Source organism: Papaver somniferum, chromosome 4 (genome assembly GCF_003573695.1).
Source record: "Papaver somniferum cultivar HN1 chromosome 4, ASM357369v1, whole genome shotgun sequence".
In the NCBI taxonomy this organism is placed as follows: domain Eukaryota; kingdom Viridiplantae; phylum Streptophyta; class Magnoliopsida; order Ranunculales; family Papaveraceae; genus Papaver; species Papaver somniferum.
Window position 1 is genome coordinate 88,084,528 of NC_039361.1, and position 19,565 is coordinate 88,104,092.

The 19,565-nt window shown below is 36.4% G+C and overlaps 1 protein-coding gene and 3 long non-coding RNA genes across 5 annotated transcripts; 1 reads left to right on the forward strand and 3 right to left on the reverse strand.

Annotated features, from left to right (window-relative positions):
* Positions 1 to 1,880: 1,880 nt before the first annotated feature.
* LOC113274069 lies at positions 1,881 to 4,018 on the reverse strand. The gene is made up of 3 exons (XR_003322753.1): positions 3,961 to 4,018; positions 3,728 to 3,832; positions 1,881 to 1,939 (listed from the first exon to the last, which is right to left on the reverse strand). It is a non-coding gene; the product is annotated as an uncharacterized LOC113274069 (long non-coding RNA).
* Positions 4,019 to 8,617: 4,599 nt separating this feature from the next.
* On the reverse strand, positions 8,618 to 11,800 carry LOC113276091 (cleavage and polyadenylation specificity factor subunit 6-like). Its single transcript, XM_026525679.1, has 2 exons — positions 11,571 to 11,800; positions 8,618 to 11,205 (listed from the first exon to the last, which is right to left on the reverse strand). The coding sequence occupies exon 2, from the start codon at positions 11,149 to 11,151 to the stop codon at positions 9,193 to 9,195; it is 1,959 nt and encodes a 652-aa protein (XP_026381464.1). The 5' UTR covers positions 11,152 to 11,205; positions 11,571 to 11,800; the 3' UTR covers positions 8,618 to 9,192.
* Positions 11,801 to 12,044: 244 nt separating this feature from the next.
* LOC113276093 lies at positions 12,045 to 14,048 on the forward strand. The gene is made up of 3 exons (XR_003323962.1): positions 12,045 to 12,380; positions 12,525 to 12,563; positions 13,679 to 14,048. It is a non-coding gene; the product is annotated as an uncharacterized LOC113276093 (long non-coding RNA).
* A 584-nt stretch (positions 14,049 to 14,632) lies between these two features.
* Positions 14,633 to 17,556, reverse strand: LOC113276094. 2 transcript variants are annotated; one of them, XR_003323964.1, is made up of 5 exons: positions 17,307 to 17,556; positions 17,062 to 17,205; positions 16,367 to 16,427; positions 16,185 to 16,245; positions 14,633 to 15,003 (listed from the first exon to the last, which is right to left on the reverse strand). It is a non-coding gene; the product is annotated as an uncharacterized LOC113276094 (long non-coding RNA). The 2 variants fall into 2 exon arrangements; XR_003323963.1 differs by having other exon boundaries at positions 17,298 to 17,556.
* Between the last annotated feature and the right edge of the window lie 2,009 nt (positions 17,557 to 19,565).

Sequence of the window (19,565 nt, forward strand, 5' to 3'; positions counted from 1 at the left end):
TCAATCGGAGTTAAATTATTCCCTCTCTTATTCTTAACCCTATCAGGATTCCTACACAAGCAATACATTTGTATGATTTATTAAAGGTTGAACAAACAAGATACAAACAAAGAAACTCAAAATATATTGAAACACAAAACATACGGTTGGTAATGAGATGTCCAGAACAATCGTATAAAAGATACGGTTCATAATTGTTCAAAGTTACAAACCGTGTAAAAGAAACGGTTGGTAACTTTGATTTCGTCTCCAACCGTATAACAACTTTGAAATTGGTTTGAGCATCAGGACGACATACGGTTGGAAACTAATGATACTTACGTGCCGTAACTATTCTACGGTTCATAATTTCTTGTACCGTAGAATGAAATTCTATACGTCACACAACTCAAAAGTACGGTTGATAATCAACAAACATTAAGTACCGTATAATACATACGGTTGGTTACGAACCGGCTAGAAAAAAATTAACATGCAGGAAGGAATACGGTTCGTAATAGGGTGTCCCGTACCAACCGTATCTTCACAAAAAACTCAAACCCTAGAACATACGGTTCGTTATTTTTGATGATTTCAATTGTTACGATCCGTATATGCATCAAACAGTTCAGATACGGTTGGTAATTGAAACAATACCAACCGTAGAAACCTCATTTCCAGAATTCAAATTCTAGTTTTGAACCTAAAACCCTAATTTTTGATATAGAATACACTTAAATTGAACAGAATACACAAAATAATAACTGGGTTTTTGATTACGTACCTCATATAAGTCATTAACTGGGTTCTTCACCGGTTGAAGGATTTTGTTGATTTGAAGCCGTTGAATCTTCGTCATTCTTCTTCTTCGTCGTCATTCTCTATTATATACTTCAATCAACGATTAGTACTGTTGGGAATCGTCGATTAATCGAAAAAAATCGATCAAGTTTAATGGTGGAGGTGGTGCTTACGGTTACAATGGAAGAGTAGAGAAGATGAAAGAAAAAAAATTGATTTGGATTTTTCTCTAACCAGTTATAATTAGGTTTAAATAGTATTTGATGGAGGATAATTTTGTCTTTTCAATTTAAAAAGGAGGGACAAATTAGTCCATTTAAAGAAAAAAGGGTAATCTGGTCAATATACATCTCCTTTTGGACATCCCCTAACCAACTAGAGGGACATTTCTATCACACTGCCACCCCTCTAATAAACCATGCCGCCTCTATAACAAGTTACAAAAACAAAGAAGATTCCGGAGCATGTTAAAAAACGTTTAACAAAGGGGATAGTTCATTGATTTAGCTCCCAAGAGCATGTTTGTGGAATGGAAAATTTCTTGTTTGGTCCTAGGCCCATATAGTTATTTATAGTAGGGTCCAACCGGAATTTTTTTTTTATCCGGAGGTACAAAATTAATGAAAACATGGAAATGTCCATAATGCTCATTACTACCAAACGTGTGTGTCTACACTGCTTACAAATTTGAGTACATATCTGGTACACTGCTTAAAAATTCGAGTACATATTTGCTACACTGCTTACAAATTTGAGTACATATCTGTCTGAGTACATATCTGTCGTACTGCTTACAAATTCGATTATATATCTGAATGCTTACAAATTCGAGTACATATTTGCTGCACTGCTTCCAGGTAGAGTACAAATCTGTAAGAATCAATGATAAATAAATTAGAAAACGTATTACATCACATACATTGTAGGATCATACAATGTAGCAACCCAACCTTCTATGTTCCTCCAAATCCATTTGCAGCACACCTTCTTTCAAACACACGTCACAACCAATTTGTAACTTCATCAAGACCACCACCGATTTCACAAGCTTGCAAATCTGAACCAACAACAACTCATGTTCCTATCATTCAAAATCTGTCATTTCTTGCAATAAGTTCTGAACTGCAGCTCCAGATCATCTTCATATCCAATTCCAGTACTGAATCAAACGTAACAAAGAGCATCTATTTCAGTATTTCATATACGTACTGAATCAAACATAACAAGGAGCACTTCCTATGAGTATGCGATATATGTACTGAAGATTCATGAACTACAAATCAACAGTATGACAACAACAGGTGACAGATCTATGAAAAATAAGAGAATCGAAAGACATATTACAGTATTTCACATAAGTACTGAAGGGTAAGACTAAAAAAGGAGCAAAAACACAGCAAATAGCACTTCCTATCAGTATACATACATACTCATGGATCGAACCAAAAAAATTGGAAAAACTTCAAATAAAATAAAATTAGAAGAGTTTTGTATCAGTACGCCATATATGTACTGTCAATTCATACACGAAAAACAATTGTAACAAACCTAAAAAATGTTATAATGTTGAACCAATGATAAATCACAAATAACCGCTACAGTTTTAGTTACTTGTAACCCTGGGAAAACAACATTGTTAATCGCAGATTCCATATCAACCCAAAGAACAGGATCTTTCTTGAAGAAAATCATGCCACCTCTGGGACCTCGTAATGACTGCAAATTGAAACAGAAGACATAGTAAACAACATGACCCTTGAACCTAAACCAATAAAAACAAATGTTGCTTGTGTTGGTGTCAGTAGTTGCAGTCTTCCAGACTTCATGAATGGGACTAGGTGTACCTTGTGAGTGGTGGTTGTTACAACATCACAGTATTCAAATGGGTCGGCAAGTACAGATGCAGCAACGAGACCACTTATGTGAGCCATATCCATCATGAGAAAATCTCCAACAGAATCTGCAATCTTCAAGAAACATAGCAGGAAAGGGAATTAGGTGTGTGTAATGGGTTAACTAGTCTGATTCTCTGATCATTAAGAATCACAACTGTTGACAATCAACTAGCTCAGTTTCCTATCAGTATTATACATACATACTCATGGATCGAACCAAAAAAAATGGAAAAACTTCAAATAAAACAAAATTAGAAGAGTTTTGTATCAGTACGCCATATATGTACTGTCAATTCATACACGAAAAACAACTGTAACAAACCTAAAAAAATGTTATAATGTTGAACCAATGATAAATCACAAATAACCGCTACAGTTTTAGTTACCTGTAACCCTGGGAAAACAGCATTGTTAATCGCAGATTCCATATCAACCCAAAGAACATGATCTTTCTTGAAGAAAATCATGCCACCTCTGGGACCTCGTAATGACTGCAAATTGAAACATAAGACATAGTAAACAACATGACCCTTGAACCTAAACCAATAAAAACAAATGCTGCTTGTGTTGGTGTCAGTAGTTGCAGTCTTGCAGACTTCATGAATGGAACTAGGTGTACCTTGTGAGTGGTGGTTGTTACAACATCACAGTATTCAAATGGGTCGGCAAGTACAGATGCAGCAACGAGACCACTTATGTGAGCCATATCCATCATGAGAAAATCCCCAACAGAATCTGCAATCTTCAAGAAACATAGCAGGAAAGGGAATTAGGTGTGCGTAATGGGTTAACTAGTCTGATTCTCTGATCATTCAGAATCACAACTGTTGACAATCAACTAGCTCAGTTTCCTATCAGTATTATACATACTCATGGATCGAACCAAAAAAATTGGAAAAACTTCAAATAAAAAAAAATTAGAAGAGTTTTATATCAGTACGCCATATATGTACTGTCAATTCATACACGAAAAACAACTGTAACAAACCTAAAAAAATGTTATAATGTTGAACCAATGATAAATCACAAATAACCGCTACAGTTTTAGTTACTTGTAACCCTGGGAAAACAACATTGTTAATCGTAGATTCCATATCAACCCAAAGAACAGGATCTTTCTTGAAGAAAATCATGCCACCTCTGGGACCTCGTAATGACTGCAAATTGAAACAGAAGACATAGTAAACAACATGACCCTTGAACCTAAACCAATAAAAACAAATGATGCTTTTGTTGGTGTCAGTAGTTGCAGTCTTGCAGACTTCATGAATGGGACTAGGTGTACCTTGTGAGTGGTAGTTGTTACAACATCACAATATTCAAATGGGTCGGCAAGTACAGATGCAGCAACGAGACCACTTATGTGAGCCATATCCATCATGAGAAAATCCCCAACAGAATCTGCAATCTTCAAGAAACATAGCAGGAAAGGGAATTAGGAGTGCGTAATGGTTTAACTAGTCTGATTCTCTGATCACTAAGAATCACAACTGTTGACAATCAACTAGCTCAGTTTCCTATCAGTATTATACATACATACTCATGGATCGAACCAAAAAAATTGGAAAAACTTCAAATAAAACAAAATTAGAAGAGTTTTGTATCAGTACGCCATATATGTACTGTCAATTCATACACGAAAAACAACTGTAAAAAACCTAAAAACCATAAAAGCGTCAATCAAATCGATTTGATTATCATAATACACTAAAAAAAACAAATCAAAAGAAGAAAAACCGAACAAAATAATCAAACAAGATGATTAGAAAGCATACCTGGAAACAGAAAACAAATATTCTCCTCGTAAATCATAATGATGCACCATCTTGTTCTTCTTCTTCTTGAAAGTAGAATAGGTTTCTGTCAGTACGGGATATACGTACTGCTGGTTCATACACAACAACAAACTGAAATAAATCTAAAACCAACAAAAATGGAACTGGTATAATCAGATCTAATAACGAAATGAACAAACAATCTGATTATTCATCTAGATCTAGTAAAATAATCAACAAATTAGACACGGAGATAAAAGACGAAATCAAATACAACCACGATTAGATCGTGAAAACCCTAATATAAACATTGCAACAAAGAAATTTTCATCTGATTTTGTAGAAGCGAGAGATATTGAAGAAGACCATAAATCGAGAGAGTCTTATTTCAGTATCGAAGATATGTACTTATGAATCAAACAACAACAAGTGATAAAACTAAGAACAAAACAGAATCAAAAGCAATTTGTATCAGTATTCAACATATGTACTGTTGGATAATACCCCTGAAACAACAAACAAGCACGATTTTGATAAAATCAAGAAGCGAAAACAACAAGATTATCGAATCGAAATTTCAAATATGTTAAAAACATCATAATCTAGCCAAACAATTAAATAATTACGATCAAGATTCATAAAAAACAAACCAAAACAAAAATAAATGCAAAAAACAAACAAAAACCGAAAGAAGAAGGTGAAAACGTAATCAAAACGATCTGATCTTCACAGATTCAGTTGAAAAAAAACAACAACAGCAGAAAGAGATATTACATAACATACCTGTAAATCTTCAAAGAGATCTTCATAAAAACTCTAGCTCGTAATCCAAAAGCAGGAGCAAAATTTGAGAAGATGAAGAAAGAGAGGAGGAGAGCGGAAAAAAATTTGCCTCTGCAACAAGATGAAAAAAATGGTGATTTTTTTTAAGAAACATATATGTATTATCAGGGAATGGGTAGTTTGGGTATTTTTAAAAGTGGATTATGACATCCCGCACGTGTACCGGACCAGAGGATAAAAATTTTGGTCTAATTTCCTCTTTTTCTTTTTATTATGGACCTCTGGTTACTGGGCTTTAGTGGATGGACCTGCTACTAACTAAGACTATCATAATAGTACCTATTGGTAATTCCTACTTGTGGAATATGTGGAGAAAAGTGAATGGGTGGTACAACCAACAAACAAGAACGGGGAAATGAAAACTATACAAATTTTTAGGGCCATATGGACTCGAATCGTAGACATTCTCAGTTTGTCAGTCCATGGTGACGGACGATCGGTCGGGCGGCAATGACATTGGTGCACAAGGCATCTTCTATCAACAGCACTTCTTCTAGAGTCTTAAGAGTACATCTTTATGGTTATGTTGAGCAAAACAATGTGCACGACTCTTTTTAGGAAATGGTAAAAACAATACAAGCAACACAAAGAAACAACAGCGAAACGATAATGACCAATACCAAATAACTAACAGCAGCCAAAGGACAAAATTGCAAAACAAAACCGCCCATACAACAAGCACCTCAACTCCGTCCTAGGATGTCATCAGAACCTTGCAGCGACATCTATTGAACTTAAGCTAGATCATGGAACTTACACAGATAATTTCAACCTACAGACTGTCCAGTTTTTAACCACCCCTGAGCAACTGAAAAGAGAAACAAAATGAAACAGAAACTGATAGAACATTTACTACAGTTAATAATTACCTTTCTAAATTTACAATAGAAAGGGAATTCCCTTTGCTACAGGTCATAATATGGAACATGTACTACAGTTGATAATTCTACAAAATAGCCTTCACTTTAAACACAAAATCCCTAACGTATCTAACAATCTACTTATTACAATCCCCAACCAACATCGATTCAGTACAACCTGGTTTGAGTTGCCCTCCTAGATGTTGCAAGTCTCAAAAGCAGCGGTAACCTCAAAAACCCAAAGATGCAGGGTACAGAACCACATTACATGTTACAAACAGAAACAGAATATGAACTACACTTCATTTTTATTAGATAGTTGAGTTTCTATAAAGCAGACTATTATGTACAATGGAAGGGTAATTCCCCCTGTTACAAGATCAACAGCTCAAGCATACTAACCTTTCATATACGGGGAAATAAAAGCTTTACAAATGCTCAACCACCTATGACAAGACTATTTTTAAAGATTCATCCAGCAGAATCTGGTTAAGAAAACAAGCTTTACAGTTACAGATATACCATAAAATTTATATCAGCGTGGAATAGATTGTGTCATCGGAGTGTCAGACTGTACCTAGCTCTTCGATGTGCCAGGGTATCATCAACCTTTGGTACCTCAAACCCCCAAATAATGAGTATACAGTCAGCATTTACATACTACTGAATAAGAAAAAAATTAATCTAAACAACTTCTCCTTTTATAGGGAAGTGAGCTGTTACAAGAGAAAGAAAAAAAAAATGAAAAATTATAATGCAAAACTAGCATGACTAGATTCATCAAAACACATAAAAACTGATACAACCCTCTGTGACAAAAACAGCAAAGGCTTTACAAGCTCACATGTACATCAGGAGACATCACTGCGCTACATCTATGGTAAATCAGGCTGTTACAAAAGAAACATTTTAGAGCTTTACAGATTGATGGTCAAGCAAAAGCGAGCACAGCTTAGATACAACAAGCCTCAAACAATTTATAATTGAGTAGTTTTCGACTCTATTCTAGTAGACATGGTTTTCAACAGAGTACACAACCGTTTCAAATTTTAAAAAGTAAATATCAGATTTTCTTCACAAAACATCATTCGGCTAAGTAGCTAACACCCTAACACCAATAAATAGCCAAAATTCCAGAAATCCATCGAGGCCCCAACCAAATTTCACCTTCTTCTAGGAAACCAAAACAGACTCACTTAATCATAAGAACAAGGATTGCCAGCTCCAATCCCTGGTTTGATGATGATAAGAAGGAAAAAAAATCCCATGCTAAAATTAATGAAAAAGCAGTTGGGCAAAGGACACTCTCATACTAGGAATGCCCTTTGGCATCTAGCGGTAACTGATGTTGGATGCTTACTGACTCGCTCTAGCTTACATGTTACAGAACCATATGCAGGTCAACCTAGTCTTGGAAACAACTCAAACAAACTTTAGAAAAAGCATTTGAAACCAGTTGCTGCCAGAATGCACCAATAGCTTGCTATTTTTTGCAACTCGAAGTATCAAAAAAAATACTGCAAGAGAAGTCATTTATACTGCAAGCCAATCAAACTTGGATAAAGTTCTGTGGGTTTAGGACATAGCAAAACAGAACCACTAACCAGACAACATTTAAGGAGGTAGACTAAAGAGACTACAGAGACAAGCACATAGAATGGGTTCGTGTGAAAGATAGAAGAATATCAAGCGATAAACCCATCTAGTATTTCAAATAAACTGAAAAGTAATGCTGTACAGCATCAACTGAAAATAATAGACGGCTTAATAAGACCATGTACTCTCATACGACAATAGTAAAGACCTAAAATAGTTGACGGTAGCTGACTAAGAAACCGTTTTATCCTAGTGAGTCTCTTGTGAGATTTTGGGCAACGCTAACCAAAAGCCTATAAGAAGCAAAGAAATAACTTATTTGTTTTCTTCGACTGTCAAATACAATCATTACAGTTATGAGCGTTGCCTTCAGAATGCAACCACCAGAAACCAATTTAGAACTACTCACCCTTAACTTTTTAAACCCTCTCAATCTTTTAAAGAACTCTCGAGCTAGAAGTTTAAATATTCAAGATAATAATTTGTCATATTTCAAGAGCCTCAAAAGAAAATTTTCCCTCCATTCAGAGCAGAAATATCTAATTGGAACATTACTTCCTCCTTAAAGTATATACCTAGTGCCTGACTACTTTTGTTTATATTGTTGCCCTACCTAGAAACCATCAAAACAGAAGATCTCCTATACATGCTATACATGAAGGGACAAAAGAACACTTAGCAACTACCATACTGAACACATCAATCTAAATAATATCAAATCTGGGAATATGTAGAAGTCACAAGCAAAGATAAGGTCGTAATAAAATAGTAGCATTATGATTGATGATATGCTTAAATGTTGAATACTTAACATGGACCAGGCATAAATACTAAGGGGACAATAACTAAAGAACTCGCAAATCATACGTAACACAAAATAAGAACCATAGTAAATATAAATTTCTAATTCACTCTCACTGTCAATAAGGAATTGTTTTGCCTAAGAAGCAAACAATGTAATGTCGTACTACAAAATACTTAAGTGTACACATATATCACGTACAAAACCACAAAGAGGTTCAAGCATATCTATCAGTCGCTCCCCAGAAAGCACAATTTCCAAAAGAAAGGACACGTAGGACACAAGGGAAAACAGTGGAAGATCAGGGATACGGGAGTTTAAAATCCCAAACCAATAAGATCCACGTGGTGAGCTACTTGTAAGTTGCTAATCATTTCAAGCACCGAAGTATCAATTGCTGCATTTAATAATGTTCTCTAGGAAGCAAATGCGAAGTAAAGGAAATACTTTCCCCCTCCTAGCGCACAAGAAAAAGTACTTACTTATTCCACCTGAAGCGAAAGCCCTGCTTGTGAGACCAAGAGACCAGAAATGGCAAAGGTAGATGCAGCTATAACCACCGGAAGAAGAGTGACACCACGGGCATGGAACATGGTGTTCAAGAAACCTATATGAAAGGATAATGGTGATGCACAATAGTGTCACTCTGACGGCAGCCGTCGTCTCTTCCCATAATCACCATCCCTCGACCGAGATCTGTGATCATCTTCTTGCATCATGTGAGTCTTGCTCCTAGATCTCGAAGAGGACTGCCCTCTATCCCAATCTTCTTCATTATCCCAGTCACGCTCCCTCAGTCGATGATCCCTATGCCCATCTTTTTCCTCCCTGTAACGACGATCCCTATCAGATCTATCCCAGTCTTGTTCCCTCTCATCATGATGTCTCCTCTCGGAAAATTCACGTTCAGGTACCCTCTCCCTCTCCCTTGGAGCTGGAGTTGGTTTTGCTACTCGTTCTTGACTTGCATCTCCATAACCATAATCAGATGCACCATCATCACCACCGTAGCTCGATTCTCTAGTTCTTCTACCCTGTTCCTCCCCACCTCCATATCCACCCATCATCACCGCATTACCCCACATTCCTGGGTGATGTGCCTCCATCCCAGTGCTACCCATCATTCCCATCCCATTTGTAGACATTCCTCGACCAAAGAAAGCAGGGTTGACATGCGGTGCCACACCAGGGAGACCCATTGGATTCATACCTGGATACTGAGGCATCATCCCCGGGAAAGCAGGGCCTCCAAAACCCCCATAGCCACCTCCTCGGCCCATAAAAGTTGGATCGAATCCGGCACCCATCATATTCTGAGGATGCATCATCCCGCCAGCAGGACCTCCTAAATCAGGACCTCCCATACCTTGTGCATATGGGTTTGCCCCAATCGCGGCGCCAGGTCCAACCCCTCCCGTGCTCATCATGTTCTTTGCTCCAATTGCACCTCTCCCTCTCATCATTCCACCTGTTTGACCTCTGCCATTTAGTATTCCCTGGCCACCTCGACCCCACCCAACCTTGTTGAAGTTCCTCCCCCCTGTGTCTCCTGCACCAGCAGGAAAATTTGCACCAGCACCCCTCCCACCACCACCATCACTCGGCACCCTCCTCCCTTGTGGCTGAGCCTGGGCCTGCACTTGTGCTTTGTTCAGATAAGCAGCTCCCATCTGCTTCAAAGATTGTGGAGAAGCAAATGCTACAACACAAGCACGCCCATTGAAAAGAAAACCATGCATCCCTTCTTTGCAAGCAGCTGCAGCACTAGATTCATAGAATTCAACTTGACAATACCCTTTGGACTTACCACTAGCTCTTTCATCAAAAAATTTGATTTCCTTCACCCTTCCATACTGGGACAGCACACCTTCAAGCTCCGCATCAGTAGTCCACCAATGCAAATCTCCTACAAAAATCATGGTAGTACCATTGTCTACAGCTGGGCGAATCGGATTGTCACTAACTATTGGGCGGTTCACATTCCCAGGCACTCGATTAACCTGCATCTGCTGGGCATTTCTTAAAGCATCAATGCCAGGGTCTGGTAACAATGGAGTTGCACCTGAAAATTTTACTGGCATCTGATTTGGATCAGCTCCAAATTTTGGAGGTGCTGTTGCTGATCCCTGGAAACCCATATTTCCAACTTGTGGAGCCGCAACTATCTCCATTCCCCTTCCTTTTGGTGCACTCCCATTTGAGTAATCACCAGTTCCTTCTTCTGGACCCTTATTAGAGTTTAAACCTCCAGTATTCTGCTGCGGGAAACTGGATCCAGAATTTGTACTCCCCCTCCCATCCAACTTTAAGTTAACCCCTCGAGAAGGACCTGATTCAGAAACCCTTGACCCAGCTCCTTCAGTCTTTGGATGCCCACCATTACCAACACCTGCTGAAGGTACCTGTGTTTCTGATTGATGCATTTGCATAAAACCCTCACCAACATTAACATCATTATATAGATCATCATACTCATCATCTTCTCCCATTAACTCCTCATCTGTTAATGCAGAAATTGCTCCACCACCTTGATACTGCATTTTCTGACTTCCATATTCTTCATCTCCATAATCTAGTTGCTCTTCCGCCAACGGATCCATTAATTATTTTACCTCCTCTTCCTCCAGTGGATCCAAATTACTAAAATTTTCAACCTAATTAGAGTAACAAAACCAAACACAGTAACCCCAGATCAATATCATCCATAAAAACAACCAAACGAACCATATCGAACTCCTTAATCAGCTCACCGTATAGGCGCAAACACAATTGTAAGATTTTTTAAACATATACCGAAATCAAATAATGAAACTACCAGATACTATGAGAAACAAGCGGATCTCTCTAAAATACCCAAGTCATAAACTAAAAAGGAAACTACAAAAACTAAATTCCTTACAAACAGTAAAACTATAGAAAAATGAAAAAAAATTAGCCACATAATAATAATAATACTCCAAGAAATATTCAATAACCCATGATAGAAGAAAAAAAACCCATGAAAATGGAGACTACTTACCAAGAAGAATGAAGAAGATAGAGAGGAACGAGATTGGGTTGAAATTTGGAACTATCTCTAGAAAGACAGATGTGATTTCAAACAAGGGTTTTCAAGAAGCTCCCTCGTTTACACTCTCTGCTCTTTGTTTTTATTTTTTCTTTTTCTTTTTTCTCTATTTGCGAGAGACTTTTTTGGGCTCTTTCTTCTTTGGCCGCTAGGTAATAGGTATCCCAAGTCCCGACTCCGGAGTTGCTATTTACATTTTCTTCTGTTTTACCATGGGGTTATAGTAACATTGTCCGTAGTCTAGATGTGCATGTGTATTTTGTGGCAACCTCTTTGAGGACATGCACAATTATACGGTGGGAACTCAGACCTTGGCACCTTGCTATCTTTTTAGATATTTTTTTTGGGAACATTATTTATACGTCCCTAGTATATGACACTCCTTCAAAAATGCTCTTTTCAACTTAATATATACCCCTAGGCTTCTAGAAACCCAAAACCCAAATATTAGATTACTAAAATAACCTCCCATATCCACCATTATTCTCTTCCGTATTTTCATTTCTCTCTTTCTCTCTCTTTCTCACCCCGGACGAACAACCGAAAACAAATCAAAGCAGTCGAAGAGAACTGAAGAAAAACAGAACAAAACTTCGAAATCAAACACCAAATCGATCAAAAATTAGTAGATTAATACTATTACATGATATAGAAATGAAATCTGACCGAAACACCAAAAAAAAAAAACGAAGAAAATTAAGTTTCAGAAATCGATTTACTAAGGACCTTCAACAACAACATTTTGGAAAGACCAAATCGAAGGTAAACAGCGATTATATCTCAACAGAGTTTAAATTTCATTTGATTTTGAATTTTTAGGTTTCCGTACATGTTTTATTTTCAAAAAATTGTTTTATTCGTGGACTTCCGTTCATACTAATTCAACTGCTTATGTTGGTGCTGAAGAAATCAGATGCTTCTGTTGGTGTTAGGAAATCAGTAAAGGTAACAAAAAGGTTTACTGGTTTTTCTTCAATTCCATAATGATTTTGTTTCATTTATTGGTTTTTATCCATTTCATGTGTTGAATCAATAGTATAGTTCGAAGTTTATTATTCAATTGTAACACAACTGAAGATTGTATAGGTTAATTGGTAGTTAGGTTGCAACTGGTAAAGTGATGTTGACGTTTTTGGGTGATTAGGTTGTTTGTTCTACTTTCTGAAGAAATGTTGAACAACCTATACAAGTTGCCTCCATACTTGGAAACAACTTGGGCTAATTGTTCTTTTTTGGAGATAATTTGTGCTAGTTGGCCACAGTTCTGAATACAAGTTGTGTTAATTTTCATAACTGAAGAAAATTGATTCAATGTTAACTATTAACTTAGGTCAAAACAGATTAAGAAAAGATGGAGAAAAGAATCAAAATCAAAGGGGAAAACAAATCCGATCTCTGACTTATACGATAGATTGATGGATTTTTTTAGGGAGCATAGGTTTTCCCTTGCTCGCGTGGATAGTGCTACAAGTCTTTATAAGAGATTTTTGTGGAAAGCGAAAACTGTCAACTAGGAGTCTGAAGTTACTGCTTTAGGAAATAGGAACATGAAGTCTTGAACATCGTCCATAATGTGATTCATATACAGTCTATGCCGCAACAGGGTCGCAGCCCTATAGTCCATACAACAAGTTTCACAAGCACCAAGTCTAGTGCCACTGGAAATAACAACTTCAGTGTCGTGCTCGACTATAAATTACCAGTTCGGGGCATATGGTTCTGGTCTCAGCATTGACAATATCTTTCCAAATCGATATTGGTGCATCGGAAGATAACAAGCTAGGTAGAGCAACAACATCAGTTGCTTCTCCAAGTGGCACAGATATTTATAGCAGCTCTTACAAGTACCAGCCTAGGTCCTGCATAAGAAAACATAGGTGATTCATCCCCTGACCTATTTCAAAATTGTACGAATAGGTGGGTTCATATCCGGTGGGTTTATATCCAATTAATAGTAAATTTATAGTCACTTGTTGTCCATCTGTCTAGTTTATTTATTATCCATTCATTTATATATTGTCCATTGTCCACTTGGTGTCTAAATATGTACTCTTTAGCAGCATTGGCAGAGGTGAGTACTGAAGAAGGGACCATTCAAGCACAAGAAACTAATCAAGAATGTGGTTGATAGCCATTACAGGGTTTTGGTGGTTCAGCTCTTGTAGGTTGAAAATCTACTAACATGTGAGAAAGATGACAAAAAAAAAGTTGGTTGGTAATAAGTACATCTTTGTTATGGGAGGATGCTACAGTTCTTAAGCCAGACACGATAGATTCATGATAGGAGTCGCTTGTTATTTCTAATATATGGTATTGCTTTTCATATTGATGTAATTGTACCTCCTATATATATGATAGATTGATGATGTTGGTCCCTTGAACTCTAGTTCTTCAACAATTAATCCAGTGTTCCACTTGATGTTATTTCTATCTTTTTTGTTTTTTTTTTGTAGAGCATCAAACCTGGGTTCTTGAAAGCAGGTGGCATTGAGAGTTTGGGTTATTTTAGTTAAATTTTCTTGGAAACTTGTGATGGATATTGGTGTTAACAACTTTTTACCTATTTAGTAAAAGATACTTCGTAGTACTATATTAAATGTCTGCAGAGTTTTCGTTGGAATGCATTTTATCATGTTATCTGAATTTGTCTACTAGATTGGAGTCAACTTGCTCAAGTTGTCTCCAAAATCCAAGGTGCAGGAACCTAACTGGCAAGAATGTGGATACAACTTGCTCGAGTTGTTATTGTCTGGAAACAACTCGCTCAAGTTGACTCTACAAATGGAAGCAACTTGCTGCTAGTTGTCTCCAAGTATGGTGACAACTAGCAAAAGTTGTCTCCGAAAAAAAAATATACAAGAACAAGAGATTCAAAATGCATTGAGGCAACTTGCTCAAGTTGTCTTCAAAAATTGAAGTAACTTGGTCCAGTTGTCTAAGAAATATGCTTGCAGCAAGCAGTTCAACAGAAGCCAAAACTAAAAAGAAAAAGAAAGGTTCAATCCATAACAAGCTGAAAGAACAGTGTTTAGAAAAATTTGCAACATAACAAGTTCAAAAAAAGGAAAAACTTAAAACATATCAAAACATTGAACATCTGAAAAATGAAATATAACATGCCACCTTCATAAAAATATCAAAACAAAGATAACAAGTTCAGAAATGTTAAACGTTGAACATAGTCCTATACAAGTTGGAAATATGAGCCCTCCTTGGGAATGTTGGTGCACGAGCATCCCATAGGGGTCTTTGTCATGTTTGTAGATTATGATATGTAAGCATGCCACAGTAACCACACTTCCTTTTCATAGCGTGGCTACAAGGAAAGCTATGTATTAGCCACTAACTTTGAGTATCTCCATCTTCACCAAGACCAGCTCTGAAACTGGAAAAATATTTGCAATAAAAATAAATACAAAATGAATGATTGAAAATGTTTAAAGCTACAAAACTGAATATAGTTATCACAAGTTGTCTCCGGAAATGGAAGCAACTTAATCAAGTTGTCTCCAGATGTCGAAGCAACTTAGTCAAGTTGTCTCCAAAAGTGGAAGCAACTTAGTCAAGTTGTTTCTAAAAACTGGAGTCCATGAACCTATGGTATCTCATTTTTACGTAATCTCTGCAACAACCATGTTTACCTGAAAAAGACCCAACCAATTGAAACACACAAACTCAACATTCATTTTGGTAGTGACTCAACTCACGACCAAATACACTCAACACTTTGCATCCTCCTAACGGTAATTAAATCAGAAATGCATGAAAGATGCTTAACTTGCAAAATTTAAACTCTAAAACAAACTAAAACAAATCAAAAACTAAACTGAAACTCAATAGGAAGACAACAGTTACAAGTTGTCGCCAAGAAAAGGAAGCAACTAGCACCAGTTGTCTCCAACAGTGGAAGCAACTTGGTCAAGTTGTTTCCAAAGTTGGAAGCAACTTGATGAGATTGTTTCCATAAATCTGAAGCCAAGAAATGTAATCCACAACAACATCATCATACACAGAACATTAAAACATTGTTTTCACAAATCAAAAATGAAATTGAAACTCAATATGAAGACAATAGATATAAGTTGTCTCCAGAAAAAGGAAGCAACTAGCACTAGTTGTCTCCAATAATGGAAGCAACTTGGTCAAGTTGGAAGCAACTTGATAAGGTTGTTTCCAAAAATCTGAAGCGAAAACATTTAACCTACAGCAACATCATCATACACAGAACATAAAAACATTGTTTTCTAGCTTAAACTTTAGTAGAGACGCAACTGCTCTGAGATGTATGCATAAAGATAATTTCACAGGCAAGTACATTTATCACAGAAGGTGTATCTTAAATGCAGTATACCAAGCTGCGATGGCATAAATAAAATCTAGCGGATCATAAGATTCATAAACAGTACAACAACAAAAATAAAATAACAAGTAAACATTGCGATATTTTGTTGGATATGTATGTCATATGAACAAGCAACGTGGTAAAGCCACAAGTATCATCGACATAGTGGGACACCAAAAAGATTACATAGCTAAAAGATAAGAAAGTTGATTGACCGGTGTTACCTCATTCATGTCAATACTTCAGATAAGCTTTGGGCACTATCCTCCCAATATGTACAAAGGCCTTGGTTCACAGAAAGAAATAGCTAATTAATATTTTGGAAAGCCACAAGTATCATCGACATAGTGGGACACCAAAAAGATTACATAGCTAAAAGATAAGAAAGTTGATTGACCGGTGTTACCTCATTCATGTCAATACTTCAGATAATCTTTGGGCACTATCCTCCCAATATGTACAAAGGCCTTGGTTCACAGAAAGAAATACTAGAATCAGATAACCCTTTTATGGTATTTCAAGTAGTAAAATTATGAAAAGCAAGATAACCCTTCTAATATATAACCAGACACAAAAACAAGTCAGTGAGATCCGAGAGGAACAAAATGAAAGGAGATGCTAGGAAAAATTATGCACAATGCAAATGCGAAAGAATGTGTTAACTTGATAATACCAAATGTTAAATTCACTTGTAGTTGGCATTTACCAATGCTAGAACAAACATTCAGCAGTACATTTTGCACACCAAGACAAGAACATGATACAACTTAACATTGAAAATGAGGAAATAATGACTCAAATGCTTGTAAAGACCAATCGATTCATATGGGAAATCATCTCTACCATATAAAGCCCCTAATGCACAAACAAAAATGAACCAATTGAATTCAATTTGGCTTGCAAATTGTCGTCATTCATAGAAATGTAACAAATCTGCTTAATTTTAAAATTTAGAAAATTGAAAACCTAAAAATGAATTCAGATCCATTAAAAACGATTGTAATTTGTGAAATGGAACTGTAAATTCAAAATGATACTGTAATTTATTCAAAATTAAAATAAAAATCACCATAGCCAACAATAGGGAAAGTAGTAACAAACCAACATCATTTGAATACCCTTCTTCTTTCACAGCCACAAGAAATCACCACCACCACCATCTCCCAACAACCAAAATTACACCAAATCTCCACCACCGCCTCAACAACCAGAACCTCCACTATCTCCCTCACCAATTTCATAATCCTATTCGCACCACCACCAACAAAAATAACAACAACTAGTTAGAATACCACCGCTACCAGCTTAAATTTAAACAAGAGAAGAAATATAATCACCTAAATCACCTTTAATCTCCATCACCAATTTAGGAATCGACGTAGCTTGAACTTTGATTTGTATCTGGAAAATACAAATCAAAAAAGAGAAAGAAGATAATAAATCCATTTCTAGATTTATATGTTTTTGATACGGAGGCGGCGACGACGATGAAGATTTGAAAACTAGATGTTGCATTTGTGGTGGTGTTGGTGGTGGTGGGATTGGAAAGAAAGTAATGGTAACGATAGGTTTAGGGAAGAAGAGGAGACTGGCGCTTATAATTCTTCTGATGCTCGGGTCAAATAAACGAAGAAGAAGAAATAAAAGGATAAAATAGGAATTTAACAAGATATGATTTTGTGTTGGACTTATGTTTTACCCCTTAAGGTTATTTGGACAAGGCCCACCAATATGGAGGGTATTTATTACATTTCCATTTTTTTTTTCTGACCGATTTTTGTTCATCTACTCCACGCAATTATCAAATGGGTCTTGGTAACTTATTACTTGTGGACCCATCCACAAGTTAACATCCCTTAAATATTATTATTTTTACCTTGTGTTTTTTTTAAATACCTTTGGGAATAACAGATATTTTTACCTTGAATTTATCTTGTGCATTGGGCAGCTCCACAAACCATCACCATATTTTTAGTTTGGTGCTACGATTGTTTTTATTTATGATTACTGACCGAATTTATGTGAGATATGAAAGTAATGTGAGATATTAATGGTATAGTTATGCATCAGATATGAATACCGACCTACATTACCAACAACAACAAAAGCTCTTGCTCTATTTTCAGAAATGGCAATCTTCACTCTTAGCTTTTCTTACCCTCAAGCCACTGTAGTCAATTTTTTATTTTCTTTTTGCCTGGCCATTGATATTTTATGCATGTTTTCCTTCTTGTACTGAATTGCAGACCTGTATACACGCAAAGCAACAAAAACATAACATTCACTCCAATCAGTTAAAGTAAAAAAAAAGGAAATTAACCGAAACAGCACAACTCCATATCAACCATAACATCAATTCAAAGCATATTAATTCAAAGGTACGGTGTTATGCATGGATATCTTAATTCAAAGCATATTAAAAAAATCTTAATTCAAAGAGATAAATTTTAATAACATAAGAAAATCATTGTTACATAACATAACAAAAACCTTGCTGAATAAGAAAATAAATATCCTACTAGAAATGTGCGTTTGATCTTAATGACCATTCTCCCCTGCTTTATCATTACTTTCTGTTAGAGAAATGCTCGGTCGAACTCGCAATCGTTGTTATCTCAAGCGTGCTTGTCAAGTTTAGTGATCAAAACTATAAGTCTTGATTTCTAGTCTACTTATCGTAATGTCTCGGACAAGGTAGTTGAGCTTTAGACTTCACGGCGTTCATCGATTGAAGACGAAGAACTACTAAGGAGAGCTTGTGGAACTTTATCAAAAAAGGTATGTGGAGAGTGAAACTCATCTATCACTCAGAAAGTCTATTTTACTATATCTCCCTTCTTGAGATAAAAGTCGTATTACTATATAATATTCGATTATACACATTTGATATTTCGAGTTGAGTTTAACTCGCTTACATGTTTCTCGAAATATGTGTTGGTAACCTTTCGCTTTAACCAAGTTCATGTTATATTATTGATGAAGGTCAAAAGATGATCATATGAAAATTGCCTGGTAACATCTTACTTGATTTGTGTGATACAGTCATTTGATGTAGACTCGGAATGTTTCATATTGATTATTTCAATATCTTGAAAATTTCTTTGATGTTAATAGTTAGGGAAAACAACTATTTTCATCCTCTAAGAAAGTTTCAATGGTGGAAATAGAGTTTAGAACACTTAACCATTATTGGATTATAGACATAGTATGTGTACTTGCATATATATTGATCCAAGACCGGTATAGTATGCATACCCGTATGCATACTAGGAAGGTCAGGTAAAGTCCGGGAGCCTTGGTATGCGTACCCGTACGCGTACTGGCGAACTCAGTTGAAGTCCGAGAACTTTTGTATGCGTACCCGTACGCGTACTAATTCAACTATTGTTTTGGATGCGTACTCGTTCGCATACTATAGGGCACGGTCCAAGTCCGGCTACTTAAGTATGCGTACCCGTTTGCATACTTGAGTGGGTTAAGTTCTAGAATCGGTTTGTTCATGAACTAATACATTTATATAATAAGGAATGCAATCTTTTGCAAATCGTGGCTATAATGTTCATGACTTGATTCAAGTGAATCAAAATTGATTTTGCTTCAATTGT

Excerpts from the sequence above, each read along its gene's own strand:
- LOC113276091 (XM_026525679.1), bottom strand. The coding sequence starts at position 11,151 with ATGGATCCGTTGGCGGAAGAGCAACTAGATTATGGAGATGAAGAATAT.